Raw genomic sequence first — 20,069 nt, forward strand, 5'->3', positions numbered from 1 at the left:
GCGTGGGACTACTTTTTTCCCCCCGTCAGGCAGGGAGGAAAGCAAAAAGGGAATGCAGAAGTACGTATTGATTTATTTATTATAATCCTATCCAGCAAAAGGCACCTGTCTTTAAATAGAACATTTGGTATCTACATGCATTAACATTTTCTATTCGCTCATGTTTTAAAGCAGGGGTACCCAAAGTGGGGCCTGCAGACCAAATTTGGCCCACTGAGTGGTTATAATTGGTCCGCCAAAGGAGGGCTTATCAAATTGAATGCATATAAATGTAGACCTGTTTAAGTTCGTACAATCATTGAAGGCATTAGTCGCTACTGTAGCTATCCAATGTGATGCTCTCCGCTAAACTCCTCACTCTTGGTTTTTGATGTCCGCTTTAAATCGCTGGGATTTGCCTGCAGTCCATGATAGGGTTGTACGGTATACCGGTACTAATATAGTACAGCGATACTAATGAATCATATTCGGTACTATACCGCCTCGAAAAGGTAACGGTTCCCTCCCCCCTTTTTTTGAACGGGCATGACGGCGCGTCGTCGTCACGTCGTGACATTGCTGGTTTTACGAGCAGAGGAGCATGTTCGGCAGCGCACAATCACAGATTACTTACAAGCAGACACAGTGTGTAGACAGAAAAGGGAAAACGGACGCATTTTGGCTTAAAAACTAACGATAGAGGTGAAGTTATAACACTGAAACGCCCTCAGGAAGAGGTGCTTTAAGACAGCTAAAGTCCATCCGCAGTCTGCAGTGTTTTAACTACTTCTAAATCACTAATCCTCGCCTGCGTGGCAACAAATAAAGAAAGTTTCTTACAAGTAACATGCTTCACTACACACTGTAGCTCACCGGCGTCACAATTTAAACAAACGGCATGGGTGGATCGACACCTGACATCCACTGTAATGATACCAAGTAGAGGAGCGTATCCAGTCGATATTACTATGATTACACAAAAATATTTTTCGGAGTATAAGTCGCACCAGAGTATAAGTCGCACCTGCCGAAAATGCATAATAAAAAAGGAAAAAAACATATATAAGTCGCACTTGAGCCCGGCCAAACTATGAAAAAAACTGCGACTTATAGCCCGAAAAATACGGTAGTTTTTTTTTTTTTATTGTATTTTTTTTTATTAAATCAACAAAAAACTCAAGATACACTTTATTAGTGCACCAACCCTAAATACCTCCCTCCCCCATTTATACTCATTCACACTCATTCACACAAAAGGGTTGTTTCTTTCTGTTATTAATATTCTGGTTCCTACATTATATATCAATATATATCAATACAGTCTGCAAGGGATACAGTCCGTAAGCACACATGATTGTGCGTGCTGCTGGTCCACTAATAGTACTAACCTTTAACAGTTAATTTTACTCATTTTCATTAATTACTAGTTTCTATGTAACTGTTTTTATATTGTTTTACTTTCTTGTTTATTCAAGAAAATGTTTTTAATTTATTTATCTTATTTTATTTTATACTTTTTTTTAAAAAAGGACCTTATCTTCACCATACCTGGTTGTCCAAATTAGGCATAATAATGTGTTAATTCCACGACTGTATATATTGGTATCGGTTAATATCGGTATCGGTTGATATCGGTATCGGTAATTAAGAGTTGGACAATATCGGAATATCGGCAAAAAAGCCATTATCGGACTTCCCTATCCAAAACTAATGTAAAGCTTCCAAACAACAGAAGAATAAGTGATTTTTACATTTTAACAGAAGTGTAGATAGAACATGTTAAAAGAGAAAATAAGCAAATATTAACAGTAAATGAACAAGTAGATTAATAATTAATTTTCTACCACTTGTCCTTTAATTTTTGACAAAATAATAGAATGGAAAATGACACAATATGTTACTGCATATGTCAGCAGCTAAATTAGGAGCCTTCGATTGTTTACTTACTAAAAAAAAAAGTATGTTCACTATTTTATTTAAGGACAAAATTACAATAACAAACATACGTTTAATGTACCGTAAGACTTTTTGTTAAAATAAAGCCAATAATGACATTTTTTGAGGTCCCGTTTATTTAGAAGAGTATCGAAATACATTTTGCTACCGGTACCGGTACCAAAATATTGGTATCGGGACAACACAAGTCCATGAGCACATTTTCAAAAGGCAAAAAGTTTGGTTATCCCTATTTTAGAGGCTAAATGATCAAAGAAAGAGAAATAAAAATAGCTGTAAGTAAACATACTACAGCAATTAGTAATGTTCTTCACCAACTACATAAGTGAAGTAGGCGATGAGAATACGGTACACAAGGTTGAAACTGGTCGTTTTTATTTCTGGGCCCATGGTTATCATCCCATTTTCAAACATGTACCAGTACTGTACTACAAAAAGCCATTGAAAAGGCTAAACATTGGGAATATTTGTGGCCTTCAGTTATTCTAGATCAGTGGTTCTCAAACTTTTTCCACCAAGTACCACCTCAGTAAAAACTTGGCTCTCCAAGTACCACGATAATGACCAACATTAAAATACAGTAGCGTGGTTGGCCTAAGTATTCATTAAAAACAAGGAAGAGGTTTTATTTAACAAGTATGTTAAATAAAACCTCTTTAACATAGTGGCCAAAAATACTTTTGGCAATATTTTTGGCCACTGTAACATTAGACACCGTTTGAACAGTGACACTGTTTTTGAATATACAAAACCCAAAACCAGTGAAGTTGGCACATTGTGTAAATCATAACTAAAAACAGAATACAATGATTTGCAAATCCTTTTCAAACTATATTAAATTGAATAGACTGCAAAGACAAGATATCTAATGTTCGAACTGGAAAACGTTATTATTTTTTGCAAATATTAGCTCATTTGGAATTTGATGCCTGCAACATGCTTCAAAAAAGCTGGCACAAGTGGCAAAAGGACTGCGGAAATTGAGAAATGCTCATCAAACACTTATTTGGAACATCTCTCAGGTGAACAGCAAATTGTCCAACAGTTTCAGAACAACATTCCTCAACGAGCTATTGCAAGGAATTTAGGGATTTCACCATCTTCGGTCCGTAATATCATCAAAAGGTTCGGAGAATCTGGAGAAATCACTGCACGCAAGCAGCAAGGCCGAAAACCAACATTGAATGCCTGTGACCTTCGATCTCTCAGGTGGTACTACATCAAAAACCGACATCAGTGTGTAAAGGATATCACCACATGGGCTCAGGAACACTTCAGAAAACCACTGTCAGTAACTACAGGTTGTCACTACATCTGTAAGTGCAAGTTAAAACTCTGCTATGTAAAGCGGAGGCCATTTATTAACAACACCCAGAAACGCCTCAGGCTTCGCTGGGCCCGAGCTCATCTAAGATGGACTGATGCCAAGTCTAAAAGTGGTCTGTGGTCTGACGAGTCCACAATTCAAATTGTTTTTGGAAACTGTGGACGTTGTGTCCTCTAGACCAAAGAGGAAAAGAACCATCCGGATTGTTATAGGCGCAAAGTTCAAAAGCCAGCGTCTGTGATGGTATGGGGGTGTATTAGTGCACAAACAATTCACGGGTGTGGCCACCGCTGCTGCCCACTGCTCTCCTCACCTACCAGGGGGTGAACAAGGGGATGGGTCAAATGCAGAGGACAAATTTCACCACACCTAGTGTGTGTGTGACAATCATTGGTACTTTAGCTTTAACTTTAACTTTTAATTGAACCCGATAGAACACCTTTGGGATGAATTAGAACGGAGACTGAGAGCTTCTTCTTCTCGGCCAACATCAGTGTGTGACCTCACCAATACGCTTTTGGAAGAATGGTCGTAAATTCCTATAAACACACTCCGCAACCTTGTGGACAGCCTTCCCAGAAGAGTTGAAGCTGTAATAGCTGCAAAAGGTGGACCGACATCATATTGAAGGAATGGGATGGCACTTCAAGTTAATCTGTGAGTCAAGGCAGGTGGCCAAATACTTTTGGCAATATAGTGTATATATATATATATTTTTTGTATTTATTTATGTATCTAGTACAGTATGCATTAGAACAAGCTTATACTCCAATACCAGAGCTGGGCAAATATTTTTACTCGGGGGCCACATTAAGAGAAAAGATGTGTTTGGGGGGCCAAGGTGTATGTGTGTACAAACAATATATAAACATTTAGCTGTAATAATCTGCTGTACAGTATGTGTGTTTGGGTCCCTTTTTTTCAGGAACACTATTACCAAAAGTCACAATGTTCGATAGAGTTCTAAAAAAGTTATGACGGACCAGCTCAAAAAAACGGAATGGAATTTTACAGTTTTTTCTGAATGGGACACCCAAAATGTACATGAAAATAAAGAAAGTGGGATTTACAATATTAACTATGAACAATAAAACACTGAATATCAACAACATATGAACATCACTCCTCTTTTATTTCTCAGACCAGCTCCTCCATAGTTGTGTATCTTTTACAATCAAGCAAAACACAATAAAAATGCAACAAACAGGAAAATATGAATGCAAAGTGCAATAAACACCTACAATATGATATATTATCACATAAAAATCTGCATCCACATCCGTTTCTGACACGTGCGTTTCGGGCTGGCTGCTCTGAAAACAAACTCCGCCCACTCTGCTTTGTTCCTGGTCTGAGCTGCTGTGACGTAGTGTGTTTAGAAATAAAAACTGCTTCTCTCTTAACGTCAGAAAGAAATTGGTGACAGCGACTATCTTGCCCGTAATTGATTATGGAGGCGTGCTTTATTTTAGTGCTTCTTCTAAATGCCTCCAGTCCTTGGACACTGTTTTTCCACTCAGCACTAAGATTTGTTACTGGCTGTCGTAGTCTCACCCACCACTGTCAACTGTATATGAAGTCAGACTTATTTTGCCCCTATGGCATAGAATGCATTGCAGACGAAACTGAAATTACTTCCATTTGGAGACTTCCGTTCTGTCCTGAGGGACAGACAGCAAGAGACTTTTTGTACAGTGCCTGTGTTTTTAAAAGGTGTAAATCTTTATTGTTTTACAGTTCTCTTTTATGTATTTCAAAATGTATGTCTCAACGTATAACTTTTTTGAAACTGCTCTGTGACATGTGCTGTTGACCTCTTGGCCAGGTCACCCTTGTGAAAGAGATCTTGATCTCAATGGGTTTCTTATCTGGCTAAATAAAGGTTCTAACCGTAATAACTCCTATAACACCCAAAAGCGCAGATTTCGACTATTGAAATGCTTTCTATAGTTCAAGACTTACGGTCATTTAAAAACAGCACAGTTTTGATGTTAAAGGTCTAAAAAAAATTATGTAGAACGTCCGGCAGGTCAGATTGAAAATCATAACGGGCCGCATGTGGCCCGCGGGCCTTATTTTGGTTAGGGCTGTACTATACAGACTGTAAAAGAGCCAGTTTATAGCACAGTATATACCGTAGTTGCTAATCTGTAGTCCCTGGGCAGTAAGCCAGAAAAATTGGTTTGAAATATATATTTACAGTTGTCTTATATTACGATCAATGTGGTAATAAACATCAATTCAGATTAATGCAAATAAAACCAAAAAAGAAAACCATCTGCAGCAGCGTTCTTGTAACTTAGATATTGGGTTTCACTATGTAAAGCGCTTTGAGTCACTAGAGTAAAGCGCTATATAAATATAACTCACTTCACACTTCACTTATGCATCAATGAAGTACCTTATCTTTTCGAACCAAATGTATTTGTTCTTTCCATTTTGACAAATGTATATATATATATATATATATATATATATATATATATATATATATATATATATATATATATATATATATATATATGCACTACATGAAATTGCATACCTTTATAAATGTTAATATTATGCAATATTGCAACAAATAATGTATAACCATAGTTTCCACACATTTGTATTTGTTAAAATAAAAAATAAATATTTCAATATCTGCTTGACTTATGCTTTCAAAGCAAGTTATCCATTTAATTGTACACTGTAAAAAGGACAATAATTATTACGTTAAAATTACGATGTTTTGTTTTTTTACAGCATATTCGATTGAAAACTGTAAATTGAAAATAACTCTACCACTGTTTTTACTATAAAATGTTGCCAACTACACTGCCTTTTTTTTTTTTTTTATACAGTAAAATCTACGGTTGTAAATGGAAAAATGGTGCCACGTTATTTTACGGTAAAAAAAAACGGTAGCTCAGTTGCCAGAATTAAAAAATAACTGCGGTACTGTTTTTCTATTTACAGTAATATGTTGAAAAAAACTACCTTAAATTTTACAGTAAAATTCTGGCAACTAAGCTGCCAGTATTTTACAGTAAAATAACTGTGGTTCCATTTTAAAATGGTAAATAAACAGTGGGTACTGTTTTCCCATCTACTGCAATATATTGTTTAAAAAATGTGTAGATTTTACATTTTAAAAATGGTGACCAGAATTTTACTGTAACATTTTTTTTTTTTTACAGAGTACGTAAAAAATATATTTAATAATAAAATGCATAGGCAAATCCATAAATTATTCACTGTTAAAATCGGCCCTCTGGTTGCAGCCATAACTGCGACGTGGCCCTCAATGAAAACAAGTCCGCTGGCCGGATCATGTTTGTTTAGTTTTTGACTCCCTCAGTTCCTGTTTTGAGCACCCCTGGGTTTGTGTTTTAGTTGCCATGACTGCAGATTGTTTTCACCTGCCTCTGATTAGTGTTCGGGACGCTCACCTGCTCCCGGGCACTAATCAGAGAGCTACTTATTCCCTGCTTTTCGCCACACTCAGGCTGGCTTTCTTCTGTTACGCTCTGGTCGCATGGTGATGCGCAGATCGTTCTCCCAAGATGCAGATGGAACTCTGGATGCAGGGTGCAGGTAAGAAAATTATTTAATGTCCATTAAGCTAATGGAATACCTATGGCTAAGCTTAGCTCAGGAATCCAAAGGTAAATCAACGTAACTTGTTGCACAGAAGCAAATGAGAAAGCCAAATAAGAAAGCAGGGAGTACGTAGCTTACTGATTAGTGCTCAGGAGCAGGTGAGCGTCCCGAACACTAATCAGAGGCAGGTGAAAACAATCTGCAGTCATGGCAACTAAAACACAAACGCAGGGGTGCTCAAAACAGGAACTGAGGGAGTCAAAAACAAAACAAAACATGACACAACCTAATGATTGCATTATCCACTTCCATGCTAACCTTCACATTGACATAGTCCGCTTTGCAAGATTATGTTTGAAAAATCTATTTTCTCTCCGTCAACCCAATATTTCAATCTGAGAAAAGTTTGAAAACATATTTTTTTCACCTTTAAAAGGAAGAAAAATTACGTATTTTTATGTTCTGACCTGTTGATTTCAGGTAAAATAAGGTTAACGTACGTATGACAGAACACTTTCTATTGTGTGTTTGTGTCAACGTCTGTGTAGTGCTTGTGTAAAAAATAAATAAATAAATACATCTTAATTATTGCTGTCGGCAGCGAGCACAAATAGCACATCAAAGCTTTGAGGCAGGAAATTCAAAGAGGTTTTAATAGGGACAAGATGTCGACCTGATTGAACAAAGCTGATCCTCTCACTGATACAATGAAGATAACGTTGAGATGGCAAACACCTCATCGGTTTGAATTTTACTGACACTTTACTTTACACATGACTTATTGGCATCTTTCATTGCAAACCATATGCATACTATATATCCTTTTTTTTTTACATGTAAACATTTTCTCTATACTGTATATTTATTTGCAATGTTATATTGTTACTGTACGAAGGTCCTGAGTAGTCGTGAGTTCAATCCCGGCCTCGGGATCTTTCTGTGTGGAGTTTGCATGTCCTCCCCGTGACTGCGTGGGTTCCCTCCGGGTACTCCGGCTTCCTCCCACCTCCAAAGACATGCACCTGGGGATAGGTTGATTGGCAACACTAAATCGGCCCTAGTGTGTGAATGTGAGTGTGAATGTTGTCTGTCTATCTGTGTTGGCCCTGCGATGAGGTGGCGACTTGTCCAGGGTGTACCCCGCCTTCCGCCCGATTGTAGCTGAGATAGGCTCCAGCGCCACCCGCGACCCCGAAGGGAATAAGCGGTAGAAAATGGATGGATGGATGTTTTTTTGTTTTTTTTACATACTATACTGTGATACTTGGACACACACACCATTCTGGGCCAGTAATTTCCAGGAGTTACCTCATCCTGTGAGAAGCCTCCATTTTACTAATGATTTCCAATGCTGCAAAAACGTGTAGAATAAAAATTAAAATACAACATTCCTGTCAATGAAGATTTGTTTTGTATTTTTGGTCCAATAAGACTAATATAACAACATTTTGGGATGCCGACACCTGCACTAGTGGCACACATACCAAAGTTTGACGATCAGTGTCCATCTCAATCCAATTTATGAAGTCCCACACCTTGGCATTTAATAACAGCACCACCAAGTGTTTTATTTTGTCAGCGAAGTAATAGCATAAGGTGCATGTTTCGCCAAAAGTTCACTGTTTTGTGTGCAACGATTCAAGAGTTTAATACCGTATTTTCTGGACCACTGAATTATAAGGTGCACTGCCGATGAGCGGATCTATTCAGGTCTCTTTTCATACAAACCTCGTTTCCATATGAGTTGGGAAATTGTGTTGGATGTAAATATAAACGGAATACAATGATTTGCAAATCCTTTTCAACCCATATTCAATTGAATGCACTACAAACACAACATACAGTATTTGATGTTCAAACTCACAAACTTTTATTTTTTTTTTTGCAAATAATAATTAACTTAGAATTTCATGGCTGCAACACGTGCCAAAGTAGTTGGGAAAGGGCATGTTCACCACTGTGTTACATGACCTTTCCTTTTAACAACACTCAGTAAACGTTTGGGAACTGAGGAGACACATTTTTTAAGCTTCTCAGGTGGAATTCTTTCCCATTCTTGCTTGATGTACAGCTTAAGTTGTTCAACAGCCCGGGGGTCTCCATTGTGGTATTTTAGGCTACATAATGCACCACACATTTTCAATGGGAGACAGGTCTGGACTACAGGCAGGCCAGTCTAGTACCCGCACTCTTTTACTATGAAGCCTCGTTGATGTAACACGTGGCTTGGCATTGTCTTGCTGAAATAAGCAGGAGCGTCCATGGTAACGTTGCTTGGATGGCAACATATTTTGCTCCAAAACCTGTATGTACCTTTCAGCATTAATGGCGCCTTCACAGATGTGTAAGTTACCCATGTCTTGGGCACTAACACACCCCCATACCATCACAGATGCTGGCTTTTCAACTTTGCGCCTATAACAATCCGGATGGTTCGTTTCCTCTTTGGTCCGGAGGACACGACGTCCACAGTTTCCAAAAACAATTTGAAATGTGGACTCGTCAGACCACAGAACACTTTTCCACTTTGTATCAGTCCATCTTAGATGAGCTCAGGCCCAGCGAAGCCGACGACGTTTCTGGGTGTTGTTGATAAACGGTTTTCGCCTTGCATATGAGAGTTTTAACTTGTACTTACAGATGTAGCGACCAACTGTAGTTACTGACAGTGGGTTTCTGAAGTGTTCCTGGGCCCATGTGGTGATATCCTTTACACACTGATGTCGCTTGTCGATGCAGTACAGCCTGAGGGATCGAAGGTCACGGGCTTAGCTGCTTACGTGCAGTGATTTCTCCAGATTCTCTGAATCCCTTTGATGATATTACGGACCGTAGATGGTGAAATCCCTAAATTCCTTGCAATAGCTGGTTGAGAAAGGTTTTTCTTAAACTGTTCAACAATTTGCTTATGCATTTGTTGACAAAGTGGTGACCCTCACCCCATCCTTGTTTGTGAATGACTGAACATTTCATGGAATCTACTTTTATACCCAATCATGGCACCCACCTGTTCCCAATTTGTCTGTTCACCTGTGGGATGTTCCAAATAAGTGTTTGATGAGCATTCCTCAACTTTATCAGTATTTATTGCCACCTTTCCCAACTTCTTTGTCACGTGTTGCTGGCATCAAATTCTAAAGTTAATGATTATTTGCAAAAAAAAAAATGTTTATCAGTTTGAACATCAAATATGTTGTCTTTGTAGCATATTCAACTGAATATGGGTTGAAAATGATTTGCAAATCATTGTATTCCGTTTATATTTACATCTAACACAATTTCCCAACTCATATGGAAACGGGGTTTGTACAAAAGGCGCACCGGATTATAAGGCGCATTAAAGGAGTCATATTATGATTTTTTTTCTAAATGTAAAACACTTCCTTGTGGTCTACATAACATGTAATGGTGGTTCTTTGGTCAAAATGTTGCATAGATGATGTTTTACAGATCATCTTCAAGCCGCTTTCTGACAGTCGCTTCAGGATGCGCCGTTTTGTGGGCGGTCTTATTTACGTGGCTCACCTTCAACAGCGTCTTCTCCCCATCATCTTTGTTGTAACGGTGTAGCGTGCAAGGACGGGGGTGGAAGAAGTGTCAAAAGATGAAACTAACTGTTTTAATGACATTCAGACTTTACTTCAATCCATAACGGAGCAGCATCTCCTCATTCGTGGCTCACTCGTTTAACAACTCCGGAAATGTGAAAAAAACGTCCAACCGGAACTCTCTAATAACTAAAGTTCTGTGGGTGAATAATGTAAACCCACTACACTGGTAGTTTTTAGCTTTTCCAAGTTAGAACTTTACGCTACTTTATATTAGAAATGGCAACAGAAGAGTGTGAATGTCCCATAACAAGAAGATAGTGAAAAAGAAGAAGCTTATCGACTACGGCATCGGCACGGACTACAATGGCGGATGTGCGCACTTTTTCAGGACTTATGCAGATCTCAAATACACATCAGCAGTTACAAGAAGGTACCAGAAGGTATGTGTGACTACTATCTATGGGTCACACTTATCATTACACCATGTACCAAATAAAATTGCTTCGAGGTTGGTAAGCACAAAAATAATTATTCCGTACATTAGGAGCACCGGGTATGTTAGAATAATTGTTTCTAAATTATCACAAAAGCTTTGTGTTACATTGAGGGTCTGGTGAGAAGACAAAAGCTGTCTTTGAAACCTACCAAGAGTAAGGCTCGTAAAACTCCACTGTGTAGGGGGAAAGCTAGACGAAGGGTTTTTCTGTTTTCTCTCATGTATGGTAATCAACAGAAAGATATTGTTCTAACCCAAGGACTTTTTAAAGCGGAGAGATGGCCGGATCTGCCCAATTTCCAGACAAACTCTTTTTGAACTATTTTATGGACCTATTTTTGAAGTATTTTACGAACTCTTTTTGAACTATTTTACAAACTCTTTTTGAACTGACCTTTTCTGTGAATTGTTTAAGAACTTTTCTGTGAACTTTTTGCGACCTTTGTCCTTTGGAAACAGCGGTGGCCATGTGGTCGGGGAGGGTCCAAAATAAAAGAAGGAGGCGTGCAATCTTTTGGCAGAGCGTGCTGAGATACTGTGCAAGGGTACAGTGTACAGACGACTCTCCTCAATATTGAGTCCAAATTGAATTTTGTCTCTGTTTAATTCTTTGCCTCTTGTCTTGTTTAATAGATGTCATCAGTGTTTGAACCTGACAGGGTTATAAGGCGCACTGTCGGTTTTTGAGAAAATGAAAGGATCTTAAGTGCGCATTATAGTCCGAAAAATGCGGTAGTTACCGTAATTATTTTTTAAATTAAATATCTCATGTTTCAATGCGTACACTTGCGGCCAATATACGTACAAAACAAAATTAGGTTGTTTGCAGCTTATATTTAGGTGCACTCTCAGGCCCGGAAAATGACGGTAGCTTACATAAACATTTACACAATTAAAGTCGTACTCCAAAAGGACAATCGTCTTTGTTTGATGTTTTCAATGGAGATTTTCTTTTCACTTTGGTTGACAAACTGAGACACAAACACACACAAATGCACCTACAGTATATGACAGATGGTAGAACACACAGCAAATCAGACATGTCCTCTTCTTGCAGGTAATGAGCGGCGCCTCGCCTCGCACACGAGATCAAAGATAGCAGGAAGTGAGCGATGCACTCGTCACGAGGATACTTGCAGGATGCATAAACATGAGCTTCTGCTCCTTTTTCTGGCCTTCAAATAGCAGCACCGCGCAAAATAAATGTTCAATATGCAACACACACACACACACTATAAGGCATTAACTAGAGTTAACTAGACAGAATAAAGAGTCAGCGGAGACAGTCGCCTGATATCCACTTACACAATGTGGTGCTACTCGGAGGTTCTTGTCATTATTATATTGCTTACTGAATGAGTCTTACATTGAAATGTGACGTCATGCACAAAAAATAATTAATGGGAAGAATGGTATCCGCAAGGAATGAGGTAAGCGGTTTACGACTCGACACTCTCTTTTCACGCCCTATTGTGTTGGAAGTAGGGCTGTCAAACAGAACTAGAAACAGTCCATTTTTCATGTGATTGATCACAAACAATGATGGAAATAATCATGTACAGTACAGGCCAAAAGTTTGGACACACCTTCTCATTCAATGCTTTTTCTTTATTTTGTCATGACTATATACAGTTGTGCTCATAAGTTTACATACCCTGGGAGAATTTATGATTTCTTGGCAATTCTTCAGAGAATATGAATGATAACACAAAGAACCTTTCTTCCACTCATGCTAAGTGGTTGTGTGAAGCTATTTATTGGCAAACAACTGTGTTTACTCTTTTTAAATCAAAATGACAAAAGAAAGTACCCAAATGACCCTGATCAAAAGTTTACATACCCCAGTGACTTTGATCTGATAACATGCACAAAAGTTGACACAAACAGGTTTAAATGGCTAATCAAGGTTCCAATCCTCACCTGTGACCTGTTTGTTTGTAATTAATGTGTGTGTATAAAAGGTCAGTGAGTTTCTGGGCTTCTGACAGACCATTGCGTCTTTCATCCAGTGCTGCACAGATGTTTCTGGATTCTGAGTCATGGGGAAGGCAAAAGCATTGTGAAAGGATCTGTGAGAAAAGGTAATTGAACTGCATAAAACAGGAAAGGGGTATAAAAAAATATCCAAGGAATTGAGAATGCCAATCAGCAATGTTCAAACACTGATTAAGAAGTGGAAAATGAGGGATTCAGCAAAGATTTCAGCCATTTCACTTGGGTACTTTCTTTTGTCATTTTGATTCAAAAAGAGTAAACACAGTTGTTTGCCAATAAATAGCTTCACACAACCATTAAGCATGAGTGGAAGAAAAGTTTTTGTGTTATCATTCATATTCTCTGAAGAATGGCCAAGAAATCATAAATTCTCCCAGGGTATGTAAACTTATGAGCACGACTGTACATTGTAGATTGTCACTGAAGGTATCAAAACTATGAATGAACACGTGGCGTTATGTACTTAACATAAACAGGTAAAATAACTAAAAACATGTTTTATATTCTAGTTTCTTCAAAATAGCCACCCTTTGCTCTGACTCTAATAACTAAAGTTCCTTGGGTGAATAATGTAAACTCACTACACCGGTATGTTTTACCGCTTTCATGGCGAGATGTAAGTTAGTACTTTAAGCTACTTTATATTAGAAATGGCAACAGCAGAGGATGATTGTCCAATAACAAGAATACCGAGAAAAAGAAGGTTATCGACTGCGGCGTCGACACGGACTACAGTGGCGGATATGCGCACATTTTCAGGACTTATGCAGATCCCAAATACACATCAGCAGGTACCAGAAGTTAAGAAAAGTTGCTTTTGCATAATATTGTGAAACAAAACGCCAGAAAATGTCTGTTAATGGCTGCCATTGTGCGGTCCGTATACACACACCGTAGTAATACTTGTATCTCTGACTACGTTAGTTGTAATGGGCCGACAATCCATCAAAGTCATACTAAAACATTTTGACAGATTTTTGAGTGCCGTGTAATGTTCTTTATTTTCAATGGAACATTTAAAGTTTTGGTGTTTACTGGCGTCATATTGCAGCCTACACACATCTCATGTGTGACTGCCATCTACTGGTCACACTTATCATTACACCATGTACCAAATAAAATTGCTTCAAGGTCGGTAAGCACAACCAGAATTATTCCGTACATTAGGCTCCCCGGGTTATAAGGTGCACTGTCGGTTTTTTGAGAAAATGAAAGGATTTTAAGCGCGCCTTATAGTCCGAAAAAGACGGTAATTTAAATTATGCAAGTGAGTATTAAGTGATTAATCATGAATAATTAAAATTTGAAAATGTGATTAATTTAATAATAATAATAATAATGGATTAGACTCTATATAGCGCTTTTCTAGACAGTGACATTGCTTCACAGAGAACTGAGACCCCATCATTTATTCACTCCACATTCACACGTAGATGGTGGTAAGCTATGTTTGTAGCCACAGCTGCCCTGGGGTAGACTGACGGGAACCATGGCTGCCAATTAGCACTGGGACCAAGGTGGGTGAAGCGTGTTGCCCTGGGGCACAATGGCTGTGACGAGGAACGCAGAAGCTGGAACCAAACCAGGAACCCTCATGTTGCTGGACGGCCGTTCTACCATGCCACCCTAAATAAAAATATAATCATCCAACAGCACTAGTTGAAAGCAATTGTCACGGCGTAAAATGTATTTATATGATACATATTTGATGCGTACCACTGTAAAGTGCAACCTCTTAAACAGACCTGGGCAAATTAAGGCCAGTTCAATCTGGCCCACCGGACATTCCCAAATAATTTTTTTTGACCTTTAAGATGGAAACTGTAGCTGCCATTATGATGTGCAGTGATGTTTTCAAATGACCATAAGTCTTGAACTAGTGTGAATTGAAGTGAATTACATTTATATAGCGCTTTTTCTCAAGTGATTCAAAGCGCTTTACATTGTGAAACCCAATATCTAAGTTACATTTAAACCAGTGTGCGTAGTACTAGGAGCAGGTGGGTAAAGTGTCTTGCCCAAGGACACAACGGCAGTGACTAGGATGGCGGAAGCGGGGATCGAACCTGCAACCCTCAAGTTGCTGGCACGGTCGCTCTACAAACCGAGCTATACCGCCCCAACTATACAACAGTATTTCAATGGTTAGAATCTGCGCTTTTGCATGATATAGATAGATAGATAGATAGATAGATAGATAGATAAATAGTACTTTATTGATTCCTTCAGGAGAGTTCTCTCAGGAAAATTAAAATTCCAGCAGCAGTGTACAAAATTGAGATCAAATTTAAAAAGTAAAAAGTAAATAATGGGGGTATAAATGGAAACAAAATAGAAAAATATTAATAAAAATAAAAAGCAACAATGAGAATAACAATATAACAGTAAAATAAGAATATAACAAGAGAAACTAGGCAGTAGTGACCATGTTATGAAAAAGTATTGCACTGTTATTGTTTTGCATCCCCTGTCATCCTAGTACACCCCTTCCCCCCCAGAGAGGAGTTGTACAGTCTAATGGTAACTAGTAATAGTAACTAGTCTAATACTAGTTACTATGGTAATCTAATTAGTTACTATGGTCATCTAATTAGTGACTATAGTCATCTAATTAGTTACTATGGTAATCTAAGTCACAGCAACTCAGACGAGGCACCAAGCAGTGTGGGTGGGGAGCGTTTCCACAGAGTTTTTCCAGAGCGGCCAGCCTGAAATGCGGGTTTCAAGGACAGACGCTGAAGGAGATTTTTACAACAAAGCTCTAAAGCTTAGTGATATATCAGATGTATCAGATTGTAGGTGGGTTTTTTTTTACCGTTCGCGTTCATATTTCGCTGTTTGTTGCATTTTTTGCTGGTCGTAAAATATGTCGATGGATAGGGGGTGTGACGTTCATATGTTGTCAATATTCAGTGTTTTATCGTTCATAGTTAATATTGTAAATCCCACATTCTTTATTTTCATGTACATTCTGGGTGTCTCATTCAGTAAAAAAAAATGAAAATTCTATTTCCTTTTTTTAAGGCGGTCTGTCATAACGTTTTTAGCATTCAATCAGACATTATTGTGAGGTTTTGTAGTAGTGTTCCTAAATATACCGGCCCCCAGATACACTGTTTACTAAATATGATAGATATTGAGCTTTGGCACTGGATGCAGGCGTCCCTATTGTTGTACCCAAATAGCAATCACATATGAAGGATGCACGCTATGCAGATGCTTCCAAACAAGAACATGTTACAAACACCATGAACTCACCCATTAGTGTCACTCTGCACTTTTGGGGTGCAGCCAGCATGCCGTTGACGTGCTCGACGTTTCGCGCCAGCAGGGTTGCGACAGTCAACGCCGCTGATTTTTCCGCAGAACCGTAAATCAAAGTGGATGGAACTTTAGGCAAAGTGGGACCAAAAAGGGAAAAATATAATTCCTCCATTTTAGCTAATACAAGAAAATAAGTTGTCCAAAGGAATTCCAAGTAAGTTCAGTACTGGTGTGACACCTGTGGCTATATCACCTGAAAAAACTATCTTGATGGAGGGACCATCGCTTCAAGGGTCTAACAGCAGCTACTGTATGAAGTCCCCGCTCTCATCCCTCATGCTCTGATGTGTGTCAGCACCTTCATCCCTCCGCCACACACACACACACACGCACACACACACACACACACACACACACACACACACACACACACACACACACACACACACACACACACACACACATTCTTGTATTTGTTACCTTTTTGAGACCCCGAAAAATACCTACCTCTTTAGGACCACCCATTCTAGATAAATAAAGATTTGTATTTACAACATGATATACACATACACATATATACACATACTATGCAAATATAAAAAGGCTTGTTGTGAAAATTAGTTGGAATTTCACAAGAAAAAGGTCACAATTCCACAAGAAAAACTTAGAATTTTGTCAGTATTATAATAAAATGTGTCCTTTTTACTCAACGCAAGTCAAAATTTTACAAGAAAAACTGAACGTTTGTGCAATATTATGATAAAAGTTGGAATGTTACTCAATAACAGTCGCAATTTTACAAGAAATGCTTAAAATTCGGGCAATTTTATGAAAAGAGTCGTAATTGTACTCGACAAAAGTCACAATTTTATAAGAAAACTTACAAATTTGAATTTTTACTTTGGCAAAATTATGACATAGGTCATCATTTTACTCAACAAATGTCACTATTTTACAAGAACAACAAAAACGGTGGCAATATTGCGATAAAAGTCAGAATCTTATAGGACAAATGTCGCCATTTTGCATTAAAAAGTAATAATGTTACATCAAATAATATTTTTACGAGAAAATATTGCAATATTACAGAAACAGAAAGAATATGAGAAATTGTTCCCAATTTTATAACAAAAAAGTTGACGCATTGTGAGAAAAAGACTGCTTTTAGTCAATTTGTTTTTTTGTTTTTTTGGTCTGTAATTGTTTTTAATCTTCATTATTTACTTCAAGTTATTACAGTATGTCTCTACATACATATTTATTTTATTTTTTTAATTAATTTAATTCAAGGGAGCGCATTTCAATTTTTTACACACACTTGTTTTTACATATGTTGGCCAATAGGGGAGCACTTTTAAAACCGACACACAGTCAATTTGATTTGATTTGAAAAATCCCTCCTTTTTGGGTCCACCCTAATTTTGATAGATTTCACCACCAGGGGTTGCAATTGAGACATTCTCTATTAGACGCAATGGTTTTCCGTATTGGGACCATGATTTTGGTCCTAACTTGTTCACCGGTCGTCATATGGAAGGTACTTTTCCTTGTTGACATCTCCAGAAGGGTAGAAATACAAGAACACGCACACACACACGCACACACACACACACACACACACACACACACACACACACACACACACACACCCATCTACCTCTTTGTCCACTGAGCTCTCCTGCCTCCCTTCTCCTCCCTTGACTGATGCACACATTTCGTCCGCAACATGCTGTGTTTATTGTTGTGTCGATCACGATAAAGAGTGGCAGATGTGCGGAGAAGTCTCCTGCTCTCAGCTGCGCTCATTAGGGTCAGCCAGCGGGATGCAAGGGGATATAATCTACTGTATGACATAACAGCCATGATAATGCACCGCCTCTAACAACATGACATGGAGGATATGTGAGGCGGCAAACTGCAAACCATCTGTCCATTGTACAAAAAAATGCCGCAGTTCATGTATTTTTATTAGTACATATTAGGCACACCTGCACAATCCATTGAATGCAATACAAGAGCCTTTCCAAATATAAGAATGCTCACCGAGGTTGTAGTTTGCACTGGTACAAAACATCATATGGAGAGCAGTTTCGAGTACCGTATTTTCTGGACCATAGGCCGCACCGGATTATAAAATGTGGGAATTGTGCAGCTTCGAAAAATGTCCCATTAATTTCAATGGGAACTTCCTGGAAATTTGGGAATTTTGGATGAGAGCGGGATTTTTTTGAAAATGATTAGGAGCGTGAATGTCCTGAATGAGCTGAATTGGTTGGTGTTGGAATTTTTCGTATCGGTTGAGAAATGTTGAAATATAACATTTTTAAATGAAAAATGGCATTACAGAATTCCTGGAATTTCGGGAAAACCGGAAATTTTTCCAGTTAAGAAAAAACAACTTCATGGTTTGAATGTTGAAGAGTTAGAATTTCCAGGAAAACCGGAATTTGGTTTGGAACTTGGGGAAGTGTTAGTTTGAAAGTCCAGGATGAGTGGACCGTGTTGATGTCGAAATGGTTTGAATAGGTTGAAAAATGTGGGAATTGTGCAACTTGGAAAAATGTCCTATTTGATGGAAAATTTCTGGAAATTTGGGAATTCTGGGGGTAAGCGGGATTTTTTTGAAAATTATTAGGAGCATGAATGTCCTGAATGAGCTGAATTGGTTGGTGTTAGAATTGTTTAAATCGAGCAAGAAATGTTGAAGTAGTAAATGGTACTAGGGAATTTCGGGAAAATCTGGAAAAAAATTTAACTTGGAAAAAGGGTAGTTTGAATTTCCAGAATGGTAGAATGGTTTGAATGGTTTGAAGAATGTGGGAATTGTGGAAGTTTGAAAAATGGCCGCTAAATTTTGAATGGAGAAAATGCACACAAAAAAAAGGAATTATGGGTAATGCGGGAATTTTTTTTTTTTAGAAATGTTGAAGTAGAGCACACAATTCCTGAACAGGCTGAATATTTTGAAGTTGGAACGGTTTGAATCAGATGAAAAATGTGAGAATTGTGGAATTTTGAAGAATGTTCCATTGATTTCAATGGGAATTTCAGAAAAAATTGGGAATTTTGGAAAAAGTGGGAATTTTTTTGGAAAACGGTAAAAAACTTGAAATGTTGAAATGGTTGGTGTTGGAATTTTTCAAATCGGTGGAGAAATGTTGAAGTAGTAACATGTTGAATTGAGAAATGGTATTACGGAATTCCTGGAATTTTGGGAAAACCGGGAATTTTTCCAGTTAAAAAAAAACAACTTCATGGTTTGAATGTTAAAGAGTTAGAATTTCCAGGAAAACCGGAATTTGGTTTGGAACTTGGAAAGTGTTAGTGTGAAAGTTCAGGATGATTGGACTGTGTTGATGTTGGAATGGTTTGAATAGGTTGAAAAATGTGGGAATTGTGCAACTTGGAAAAATGTCCTATTCATTTCGATTGAAAATTCCTGAACATTTGGGAATTTTGAGGGTAAGCTGGATTTTTTTTGAAAATGATTAGGAGCATTAATGCCCTGAATGAGCTGAATTGGTTAGAATTTTTTTTAACTTGGAAAAAGGGTAGTTTGAATTTCCAGAATGGTGGAATGGTTTTAAATTGGTTAAAGAATGTGGGAATTGTGGAAGTTTGAAAAATGGCCACTAAATTTTGAATGGAGAAAATGCAAAAAAAAAAAAAATGAATCATGGGTAATCCGGGAATTTTTTTTAGAAATGTTGAAGTAGATCACACAATTCCTGAACAGGCTGAATATTTTGAAGTTGGAACGGTTCGAATCAGATGAAAAATGTCAGAATTGTGGAACTTTGAAGAATGTTCCATTGATTTCAATGGGAATTTCAGAGAAAATTGGGAATTTCGGGAAAAGCAGGATTTTTTTTTGAAAATGATAAAAAACTTGAAATGTTGAATTGGTTGGTGTTAG

At 38.0% G+C, this 20,069-nt stretch overlaps 1 protein-coding gene across 7 annotated transcripts in view; it reads right to left on the reverse strand.

The window, feature by feature from the left end:
* The window catches only part of plch1 (phospholipase C, eta 1), a 229,928-nt gene that overhangs the window by 119,099 nt on the left and 90,760 nt on the right, over positions 1–20,069 (reverse strand). The window contains exon 1 of one of the 7 annotated variants that reach the window (XM_061973121.1): positions 16,148–16,418. The exons of the other annotated variants lie outside the window; for them this stretch is intronic. Coding sequence (XP_061829105.1) covers positions 16,148–16,325 — 178 coding nt within the window. The 5' untranslated portion in view covers positions 16,326–16,418. Of the gene's footprint in view, positions 1–16,147; positions 16,419–20,069 lie in introns of those variants that run through there. 7 annotated transcript variants of the gene reach the window in all.

Source organism: Nerophis lumbriciformis, linkage group LG17 (genome assembly GCF_033978685.3).
Source record: "Nerophis lumbriciformis linkage group LG17, RoL_Nlum_v2.1, whole genome shotgun sequence".
Taxonomy (NCBI): domain Eukaryota; kingdom Metazoa; phylum Chordata; class Actinopteri; order Syngnathiformes; family Syngnathidae; genus Nerophis; species Nerophis lumbriciformis.